Here is an 11,055-nt window from a genome sequence, read left to right as displayed (position 1 = left end):
CGGGAACTGTCACAGCTGGGATTCAAAGCCGGCGCTGCGGAACCGGGCCCTCGTCTGCCTACTCTTCACAGCTGGTGCTGGGTGAGGGTCCTGCACCCCAGGCCGAGCACCCGGGCTTCCTAGACTTCGCTCCGGGCTTCGGAGGCCAATCCTGGCTCCGCTGTACTGGGCGCGTTCCCTAACCTGAGCCCCAGTTTCCCGTGGTTGCCCTGTCATGTCATTCGGCGGACCTTCTCCCCAGGAGTTGCTGGCTCCCGCGTTTGTGAGCGGTCACTTTGCTCTCACCCGATGGGGTCTTTAATCACACGGCGAAGACACCAGCACTTGGGAGGAGGAGGAGGAACGCGTAAACACCCTGGCCAAGGCCGGGGCCACTCACGTGGAGGCGCTGACGTCCACGGGGTCTGGCCAGAGGGCGCAGGTGGTGGTGCCGAAGGACAGGGCGTACAGCGCCTCCTTGCGGCTCAGCTGCTCGTCGATGAGACGCTGGGGGACAAAGGACATCGCGGGGTCCCGGACCCAGCACCCAGGACCCACGCAGAGCCTGGCTTCACCTCCTTCGCCACGGCTGGCCCCCAGCACCCTAGCTGCCCATCCCGCCGGCCTGCCGCATGGTCCTGTGTGTGGTGGGGGCAGGACGTGGGCCTTCAGCCTGTGGACTGGTGGCCGGCCCTGGGGGATTGCGGGCCCCTGCCGCCCACAGGCTGCTGGAGCACATGTGCCCACCGAGACGTGTGGGTGGGGCTGTGGGTGGTGGCAGCTGGGGAGGGAGGATGGCGGCCGGGGACAGCGGTTTCCCTCCCGGGCAGGGGCCACGAGCCGGCCTGTTGGACGGTGAGATAATGCACCGTCTTCTTCCCGCAGCGGGACATTTCAGCTGCTTGCCGAGCGAGCCTGGCGCTGCTTGGTATTAGAACAGCCGAGAAGGGGAGACTGCCTGACAGCTGCCCCCCGACACCCGCCGAGGCCAGGCATGGGGACCAGTCAGGGTAACCCGCCCCGTTGAGCCCTCCAGAGTCTCTGAACTGGCCGTTGCTGGGAGGATCTCCCTCCGGAGCTCTGGGGACCCCATGGGAAAATGGCCCTGTGTCACTTCACGGACAACACAGCTGTTTCCCTCGGCCAGACCTTGTACGGAGCGTCCACTCGCATGGAATCCTCTCCTCCCCTGGTCCCCGCCCCCATTTCACAGAAGAGGTGACTAAGGCACAGGGAGACGCGGGAACACGGTCACAGAACCCAGGAGTGGCGGAGGCGACTGGTCATGTGACTGTGGTTCCCAGCGTCTCTGTCATGGACACTCCGGAGGCCTCAGAATAGGCCGGGCGAGGGCGGGGGTGGGGGTGCTGTGCTCTCCAGGGAAGAGGTGGGGAAGTGGAGTCTTGACACAAGGTCGGCTTAGTAGGGACGTCATGGTGACAACGTTAGAAGCTCACACTCTAGGTCGGGTTTCCCTGGAACGGCACACATTCCCTGCAGGTGCTAATTGAGTGTGAAACACCCTCTTCTGCGTTATAAACAAAGCCAGCTGCCATGTGGGGTGGAGGGGGGGACGGGCGTTGGTGGTTCCAGGCCCCTCCCTGCGCCCCGAGGACTCACCACGAAGTCCTTTCGGAACTCCTCTCTCTGAGGGCCACTGCGGACAGCTGACACATCGATGAGGAGGCCGACTCTGGCCCCCTTGACGAGGCCGAAGGTCTGAAACGGCAGGGGGCCCGGGAGTCAGCGGCGGGCGTGGTGGCAGCGTGGACGGACGGGTCACCCTGACACGGAGCGGCGGGGGGCAGGCCCCGGTCGCGGGGGAGAAAGGGCACCCGCGTCCTGACTCACTCTGCGTCTGATCCGTGCGGCCTGTGCTCTCAGCGCTTTTCCCGCTTCGTATTTACTGTCTTCTCTTAGAAATGCGTGTTCGGTACAGGACATTTGGGGACTGGAAAAGCACCCTTTGTAAGAGGTAAGGGGGGACCCTTCAGCATACGCCAGCGCGTCTCATTTCATTTCTCTGTGGCCGGGTGTGTTTTCTGCCTACTCTGTCATGTCAATCCGGGGCGGATGCGCTGAGCCTGCGGCTGCCCTGGTGTTTTCTGTGAGTTTCCGGTTGCGTCTCTCTGACACCTAATGCCAAATCCACGGCGACGCCGTCTGATGCCGCACGTACGCATCCCTCCCGCTGGAGCTGCGCCGTGAGCCGAAATCCTCACGCGCGTGAAATCGACAGCTGCCAGGGCCCTGGGATTCTATCCGGGGCTTTTTGCCTTAAACCCGGCTTCATCATCGAGTACCCGGATTTTCTGTTCCGCTCACCCTCCCGCTCTGGGGTGAGTGTTTCCCCGGCTCACGCGGCCCACGCTCCCTGTCGTGCTGCCTCGACACGTGATCTGGCCCCCCGTTTCACTGAGGAAACAGGAGACACACCGCAGAGCTCTTTCTTCCGATCTCTCCATGCAGAGTCCACCGACCCGCCTGCCCCCGTGCCCACGCCCTGCGCCTCGTCCTGTCCCAAGTGCCCAGTGGCCGCTCCCCAGGCCCGCAGGCCAGCCCTCTGGCTGGCGCGGCTGGGTCTTCTCGTGCCAAACAGGGACGTGGCTTCTGTCGTCACCGTCACCTTCGCCTGGGCCATGGGTCCCTCCCGGTCTGTTGGATGGTTCTCCCACGCACACAGGCCGTAACGCTGCCCCTTGTCGCAAGGGGGCACAGTCTCGGGACGCCATCCCTCCCTCCCGCTACCCCTCCGAGTCTCTGCTTCGTGGAGCCGAGTTCCCTCGCCGGCCACTTCTCTGTTGCCCCCTCACGTCGGGCACACGCCTCCCCTCTCCTGTGAAGCCACACTGACCGAGGCGATCACGACCTCACTCGTGCTAAACCCAGCGGCCAAATCGAAGCTGGCAACTCTCTGGAACTCTGAGCGGCAAGGACACCACGTAAACCAGGTCGACGCGTGGGCACACGGGCCCTTCCTGGACATCACATTCCCCCGTCTTTCCCTCCACTCGAGGCCAGTCCTCCTTAATCTCCTTTGCCAGACAGACCCTCCTCCTCGGCCCGAAGACAAGGGACGCCCCTGGGACCTGTTCTCACAGGTGTCGCTCGGCCGCGGACTGACAGCAGCACCATCTCTGGGAGCTCGTTAGATGGACTCTCAGACCCACGCCCCCCACCTCGTTAGACTCTGCGCTTGAACAAGACGCCCCCTGACCCCACCCCCGGGGCTGTGGCTGCTCCTTAACGTCTGAGAAGCACTGGGCAGTGCCCCGTCTTAGCCTCCTCACTGCTGACATTTGCGGTCAGATAACTCCGAGCCTGCGTGTTGCAGCGTACTGAGCAGCTTCCCTGGCCACCTCCCTTCCCAGTCGTGACCACCAGAATCTCTCCAGGACACGCCTGAGGCGAAAGCAAATGGTGAGCCGGAGAAGTATCCGTTAGAAGACAATCGGCTGAAGCAAAAACCACTGAAAGCAAATCAGTCATTAGTTTGCTCGTGATCGCTCTCCGGGTCCGAGGAAGACATTTAATCAAACTTCTAAGAAAAGTTATGTGTGGCTGATCAGCCTCAGTCTTCCAGATGTTATTACGGGGCCGAGGTCGAGCGGTCTGGGGGCGTCTGCTGTCCTCACCCCAGGATCCGTTACCTTTTCTGGCAATAGCACTCCGGCTTTCCACGTGCCAACGTCTGTCCCCCCATCTCAGCCCACGAGGTTTTGGGGGGGCCTACCTAGTCTCCCCCTTTCCCCAGGAGTGAGCACCAGCTCCCGTTCTAGCCAGTGAGTGCAGCTCATGCTCTTGGCGATGGTAAATGGTCTCGCCCGGCCCGGCTGGGGCCAGTGTCAGGACCTGGGAGGGGAGGGGAGGTCCCTTTCGACGTGTCACTCTAGCCAGAGACATGTCGGCCTTAGAGCTGCTGAGGACCATCTTCCCAAGCCGGGGAGACGGCCTCCCCGAGAATAAAATCAACCCAAGGGAAGCCGAGCCCAGAGACAGAGATGACATCATTGAGTCCCTGGGTATAGCTGTATCTGGGTTTTCTCAGTTTTTCATTGATGTAGGTCAAGAAATTTTTTTTTTTAGCTGAAGCCACTTTAATCTGAGGTCTGTCACTCACGGCCGCAAGGGGACCGAGCACGAGGACAGACACGGGCTCCGTGTGGGTTACCTTTCTGCTGTCTCCTCCGAGCCACCGGATCCTCCGTCGATAGAGTTCAAGAGCTCTGCCAAAACACGAGAAAGACTCGTCCCCTGAGGTCGGCTCTGTCGCATGGGAGGAAGGTGCGCGGGGGATTTTTTCTTTTTTAATTTTTTTTATGTGTCTAAGGCATTGGGAGAGCATAAGGCAAAACCTAGCAAAGAAAAATCTGAACGTGTTCGTTTGCCGGGGTGAGGACCGAAGGGGCTGCGACAGGGAGCACGTGCGTGACACTGCCCTTCGGTGACGCCACGGACGTGATACGGGACTAAGGGTCGGTGGGACGAGGGGCAGACTCCGGGTGAGGGCAGGTCTGTCGCGGGGGGCGGAGGGGGTTCTCAAGGAAGGAGGAAGAAGACTCTCTCGCTCTTCTCAAATCTGCGCCCTCGGGGGTGAGACTTTCTGGTCACCTGGAGAGGACCTCAAAGGCACAACTGAGGCCACTCAGCAGCAGTTCCTCAGTGGACCGATGAACAAAAAAAACCCAGCTTCCAAAACACGAGTGGCCGGGGGAGCCTCACGGCAGACGCATGGCAGGAGCTCAGGGTAAAAGGCTCCGTCTCTGGAATTTAACCGAACCGCCTGCGCTTCGGGCCGATGGGACCTGGGGCTTAGGGCAGGGGGAGGGAGGCCTTGGGCCATGAAAGCACAGGGCCGCGGGGGCCGGGGCCGTGCACAAGGAAGGGCAGGGCCCAGAGCGCGAGCTTCGTAATGAGACGTGCTTGTCTCGGACAACTAGCTCTGCCGTTGACACGCCGTGCGACCTCGGACAGGGGCGAGAACCTCTCTGAGCCCCAGTGTCATCATCTCCAACACAAAGATAATGACAGGGCTCCATCCGGGTCAATTTGCCAAAAGTCAACTTACTGAAAGCCAATCCCTTGATAATCAATTTGCCAAATGACCATTTAACCGAACGGACTCGAACGTTCCTTAAAATGCTGGAGTCACAATTAAAACCGACCAACCTAAATATCACAGAATTCTTTGAAACCCGTTTAAACCCTCCAACCCAATAAAAACTGTTATAGAAGTTACAGCTGACCTGTTTGGATAACTTTGACAAATTGGTCATTTAGCCATCGGCTTTTGGTTAACTTCGGAGTAACGCTATATTCTGAGTTGTCACGAGGATCCAATAAGATAACGCAGGCAGCTAGCTATAGCAGATTCCTGACACGTTAATAAACGTTAGCCATTTAGTGTTACTCCGCCTTTGTGAAACCTCCGGCCAACGGCAATCACGGACCGGGATCAGAGGGCAGAGCTGGGATGGAGCGTGTCACGTGCTCTCAAAATCCGGTTTGGGCACGGGGAGCCTGCATATCCTGACATACATTTACAAAAGTAGGAACCCAATTTCCACTGGTCATGGAAAGTGGTCACTCTTAACCATTCTACGTCAAATGAGGCTGGGCGGGCGGCGGGGGACGGCCGGGGGAGGTTACATGTTTATCCAAAGGGGCCATAGATTGTAGAAGGCTGAGAAAAATAGACTCCAACCTCCTTATTTGAAAAAGGAGGAAATTGGGGCTAGAAGTGGGAAGAAATCTGCCCAAGATCCCACAGACTGTTGTTTGAACAAAGGCCACCAACGTTATTTTTGAGGAAGACGCTAAGAAACACACTTACTCAGAAAGCGCTGATTCGAACTGGTGGATGATCTGGGTGGGGAGGTGCATTTTCTTCGTGACATTGCTGCCCTCCTCCCTGAAGAAGCAAAGCCTTATGAGGGGTCCCTCCAGCCCGGGGGGCTGGGCACGTCCCTGCAGGCCTAGGGGTTGGAGGGGGAGGCTCCAGACTTACAGCACAGTTGTGCCCTGGCGTATCAGGTCGGCCAACGTGAGTTTCTTGAACGTTAAGCTGTGAGTTGAAAGCCAGTCTTGAGAATCTTCGCAAGCCGAAGGCTGGGTCTCGTCCTGCAGCCTCTGCGAGACAGAAGCCAAGGTCAAACGGAAAACTGTGGGAAGAGAGGGCCAGGCTGAGGACGCCCCAGGTCCTCTCCATGCGGATGCCCAAGGGCTGCCGGCTCTGACCTGGCAGCCTGAAGGCGGTCAGTTCAAGATCTCGCCTTGCTGAGGGGACAGCTGAATGCGGACACCCGTGCTCTGGCCAGTCGCCCGGAAATGCCCATTTCCCTCTCTCGCCTCGTCCCCAACATGCGGCCGGACAAGTCAAAGGTCACTCACCATGGCCTGCCTTGTTGTACAAACATACAATGGCCAGACTGGACGTGACCACACGACCTCTGCAACAACCTGCCCAGGGGGCTAAACCACAATCTCTACAGCAGCTGTGGCCTCGGATGGTCGGCGCTTGGTCAGCGACGCCAGTTTTCCCATTTTTTGTCCCGTTTCCAGCTCAGGACCAACCAGAGAAAACCAAATGCGCCCCCTCCCCCATCACAGGATGTCCTGCTTCTAGTTAGGTGCCCCTGGCTCCCGGCTCCCGCCTCCAATGGCCTCTCCAGAGCACACCTGGTCCTTCCCGTTTTTCACTGTCAAGCTTCCCCACCCTGCTGCCAGCCTCCGGGTCCGGGTCCCCGCCCGACACAAGGGACCGTGGCCGTGGCCGTGGCCGCTCTGAGTCGACTGCCCTCTGTCCTCATTCGTGTGGTCTTTGCATTCTGTGTGCTGTGGCAGGTGGATGAATTCTGTCCTCGCCCGCCCCCCACCCCCATCAGTCCGAGGGCCCCCAGCGAACACTTGTTGACCAAAGGAAGAAGGAATGGATTCCTCTTGTCCATCCAGAGGTCAGAAGCAGGAGCAGCGGGTGGCAGTTTGAAGGGAAGAACTCTTGGGCCGTCGCAGGGGTCTGGCCATGAGACAGACTATATCACTTTACTTGTACCTAGTGACAGCTGCGTCACATAGCGCTAAGCTCAGGATGCGGGTGGTGGCCTTGGTGGTGGAGCGAAAGTCTCTCACGGCAAGCGTTCGACAGTGGCGACGCTTCCTGGGAGCCAGAGGGAGGCGAGAGCTGACCTGAGGCTCCGAGGCCTCTCTGCCCGCTCGCCTGTCCCGGAGGCTGCCATTTCTTCCGTGCTCCACAGGTGTGTCTACACCTGACTGCAAGCTAGGCGCTGTCCGTGGTGCCGGAACTGCAGCGTGGACAAGACGGAAACGTTCCGGCCTTCCCTGGCGCCTGCATCTAGTGCGGGCAGGTGGATGGCAGGGGAGAAAGGAAGTCGGCGTGCGAAGCTTCAGAAATGAGCAGTCCTATAGGGAGCCGGCGCGGGGAAGTGTGGACGGTGGCGGGTGGAGATGGGGAGGCCGCTTTGGCTGGGGTGGCTGGCGGTCAGGGAAGGCCTCTCTGAACCTTGATCCAGAGCTGGGGAGCACACCTTCCAGGCAGAGGCACGGGATGGGGTTTGAAGAACAGGAAGGTGCCCATTGCGGGTGCAGCATAGTAGGTGCTGGGTGGTGGGCAAGGCCTGGATCAGACGGGCGCTTTGCAAGAGCTTCTGGCACAATCGCTGCGGCCCATGTGATACAGATGGGCCTTAAAGGCCGCCAGCTGGCCACGACTCACTCAGGGTACCGAATGGCATCATGAGGGGCGGCCGGCTGAGACCCACTGTGGGAGAGACTGCCCCAAGGCGTCTGACGACTGTGGGACAGGCCTGACGGCCTGGAGCTTTAACTCCTCCCACGGCACGGGTGAAAACCATTCCAGCCCCACGAAGGAGACTGTCTTGCCCGCCAACATGGCGCCACCATTCCCTAGCAACGTGCCCTAGCAACAAGAAACTTTCCCTTCGCCCTGGCAGCTGGACGGGAGCTCTCGTGGCTAAGCGACTCTCCCGAGAACCAGCTCGTAGAAAGCTGCACCTCCACTAAACTTGGACTTCATTCCCCTTAAACTCCTCCTGCCTGAAACATCCTTCAAAGTATGTTATTACTTTATTGGTTTATTAAGAGATATGATCCTGTTGCTGTTGACTTGTGAGACTCTTATCATTTCTGCAACGAACCTGTGCTAGATAAATTATTGGCAAAGACGACCTCAGTCTCTGAGCATAAATTTGCTGCCCGAACAGAACCAGTTCACTGGGTTCTCCATCTGCCAGCTTTGGGATGCTGGGCGTCCCGCGTGTCTCTTTCCTCCCCTGTAAAATGGGCATTGCAGGCTGCGACACAGAACACAGCCTCGAGTGTTTCTGCATGAATTCCTTCTCAAGAATAGTAGATACATAATAAAATGCTGCCGTTATATTCCAGCAAGACAGTACCGTGTCGTGAGTTCTATGCCCCAGGCCTGCTTTCTCTGTTTCAGAAGGAAGTTGGCAAGTGTTAAAAGCGTGAAAAATACTAGTAATTAAAGCAAACACTTAAATAGCACTTACTATGTGTCAAGCACTTTCCGTCAATGAACTCACTTAATTCTAAAACGTAGGTTCCCTCATTAACCTCATTTTACTGACCAGGAAGCTGTCGCATAGAGAATTTAAGTAATTTGCCCAAAGTCGCACAGCTCGTTAAGAGGTGGAGTGGGGACCCCACACCAAACAGAAAAGCCCGAGTCATGCTGGCGACCACCACATATTGTCTTTAAATTAGCGCCCAACCGTGACTGCTCATTAAGGACGGAGAGAGAACGGACTGGAAAGATAGATTTCGCGATACGTGGCTCCCACGCTAATTAACGGCTGCCCTTGAACAGCCCGACAAACACCGCCACCCCGTCCCGCTTAGGGACACGCTGCCACACACCGGGCAAACTCTAGACGTCACTCTTCTCATCTTTTAGGACTCGGCCACCTCCCTGGTGGCTAACGCCGAGCATGGCGGACTTGTAAGACACCTTTCTCCCCTTTTACTCACACTGGGAACGATCTATCGTGTTTCGGACGGTGGATTTTTCATTCTTAATATTTGAAGATCCACTATGAGGCCCATTTCAGATGTTGACTATAGGGCAAAGTGATTATGTACCAAAGAAGGTGCTTCACACGGAGCTCAGGAAGCTCTGTGTTGGGGCGCTCCCTCCCCGCTCCCCGCTGCCTCTCCTCTGTGAGGCAGGGTGGTCCTCGCGCACCTGGGAACTTACGGGTTTATATGAAAGGAGATGATATAAAGACGTAGCGTCAACATCTGAAGTCACCGAAAGGACCCTTCAAAATCTCCACTGTTTTGACGGTTCCTCATTTCCTTTCCATGAAACTTGCTTCCCCATAAGTGCCAATACTTAAGACTTAAGTAAGACACGACTATTGTCCTGACTGTTTAATTTGCAGCTTTAACACTATTGTTTCTGACTGATGATCATTTCAAAGCTACGCTAGTCAAATTCCAGTGTAGATGAGTTAGATGGTTAGGGTCAGGCTTGCTCCCTGGCGACGCTCAGCGAGGATCTCGCTTCTAGGGTCGAATGCCGAGTTTTAGACAATCCGCTCACCGTCTGGGGAACGCCACCTGTTTACACAGGAGCGTCAGCCTAAACCCACAGCTCTGGTTAGGCTAGAGGCTAATTCTCCTGCGGTCACCTTGCTTTAATCGTGCTTCCTGAAACTGATTTTTAGATCTAGGTTTTAGGGGATCCTAGAAGAGAAAGATATCTCAGGAAGGGGAACTTGGGGACTAAATTCTTAGCCTTCAGGCTCTGGTAACGTGGACAGCGTCTTCACACGCTTCTGCCTATTTACTGACGTGCCGAGAAGCCTGTAATGTTTCTATCGACCGCACAGAGGTCATTTCTATAGGTAGGGGGTTAGCGATGAACGCTTAGTTCGCCTCGTTTTGGCCTTGGGACCCTGTGGGGAGAAAGGAAACACCCAGAGCTTAACTAACACGTCCTGCGTCCCCCCGCTATGACCCGCGAACGCTGCGGCTCAGTTAGACACAGCGGTCTTTACCAGTAAGTCCTGGGTCTGATTGACGTGCGTGACCAGCAGTCCGTTGTCTGGGCCTTGGCCTAGTCCACTGGCATCTTTCAGGTTCGGCTGCTTCTGGGCATCTGTGTCAGGGCTTCTCTTCAAGCTACAAAAACACAAAGTGATTTGATCAACACGCTAGTCCTAGACATCGAGTCCATGCTGCCGGCACCCCGAAACCAGTTTTATCCCATGCGGTAACTGCGGGGGAGGGGGGGTGGTTCCTGTAGAGTCCTGATAAGATGCAGACTCCAGGGTCGTGAGACGTTTGATCCTATTGTCCCGGTCCTTAGATTACTGAAGCCCTCAGGTCTGGGATGATGCAATGACCTGCTACGCAGTGTCGCTTCAAGGCAGGTGCTTCCCCCTCAACTCCCACGAGCAAAATGCTGTTGTTTTCATTCGCCAAATCCGAGAAGATGCTTACCAGGGAGTTTCCAGGTACTTGTTATCTTGGCCATGGAAGACGCGACTAGTTTGCGTAGCCATGATAAAAACGCCAAACGCTTATTTTCCTGGGGAGGAAAAGGATTCCAAAAAGAGAAAGATAAATGCAGTGTAAAGACAACAGCCTTGGGGAGGGGGCGGGGCATCCACACTCAGCTCGACTCTCCTTTAATTAACCCATCTGGTCAGTCCCTACCAAACACCTGTGGAGTGTCAGGCCCCGTGCTAGGTGCTGAGGACGCAGTGGTGAACGAGATGACAAAGGTTTCTCCACCTCGGCACTAGTGGCGTGTGGACGGGATAATTCTTTGTCGCGAGGCCGTCCCGTGCACTGCACGATGCTTAGAGCATCCGTGACCTCTGCCTCTCAGATGCCAGAGGCACTCCTGGCCTCCCCCCGCACCCCCACGGTGTGACAACCAGAAAGGTTTCTAGACATGGCCTAATGTCTCCCAGGAGCACAGTCGGGTTGGAGACCTGACCAGCTGAGAGCCACTGGGCTCGACACTGTCCTCGTCCTTTGCAGAGCTTACATTCTAGAGGGGGGACTGAGGTT

General features: G+C 57.0%; 1 protein-coding gene across 1 annotated transcript in view; it reads right to left on the bottom strand.

The window, feature by feature from the left end:
* VWA3A (von Willebrand factor A domain containing 3A) overlaps positions 1–11,055 on the bottom strand; it is a 69,610-nt gene that overhangs the window by 50,415 nt on the left and 8,140 nt on the right. The window contains exons 2-8 of the mRNA XM_023523815.1: positions 10,480–10,567; positions 10,035–10,158; positions 5,987–6,108; positions 5,813–5,890; positions 4,151–4,205; positions 1,600–1,698; positions 380–486 (exon numbers count right to left, since the gene is read on the bottom strand). Coding sequence (XP_023379583.1) covers positions 380–486; positions 1,600–1,698; positions 4,151–4,205; positions 5,813–5,890; positions 5,987–6,108; positions 10,035–10,158; positions 10,480–10,541 — 647 coding nt within the window. The 5' untranslated portion in view covers positions 10,542–10,567. The remainder of the gene's footprint in view (positions 1–379; positions 487–1,599; positions 1,699–4,150; positions 4,206–5,812; positions 5,891–5,986; positions 6,109–10,034; positions 10,159–10,479; positions 10,568–11,055) is intronic.

This window comes from Pteropus vampyrus, unplaced genomic scaffold, assembly GCF_000151845.1.
Source record: "Pteropus vampyrus isolate Shadow unplaced genomic scaffold, Pvam_2.0 Scaffold417, whole genome shotgun sequence".
Lineage (NCBI taxonomy): Eukaryota > Metazoa > Chordata > Mammalia > Chiroptera > Pteropodidae > Pteropus > Pteropus vampyrus.
This window is presented reverse-complemented; position numbering and strand designations above follow the sequence as displayed.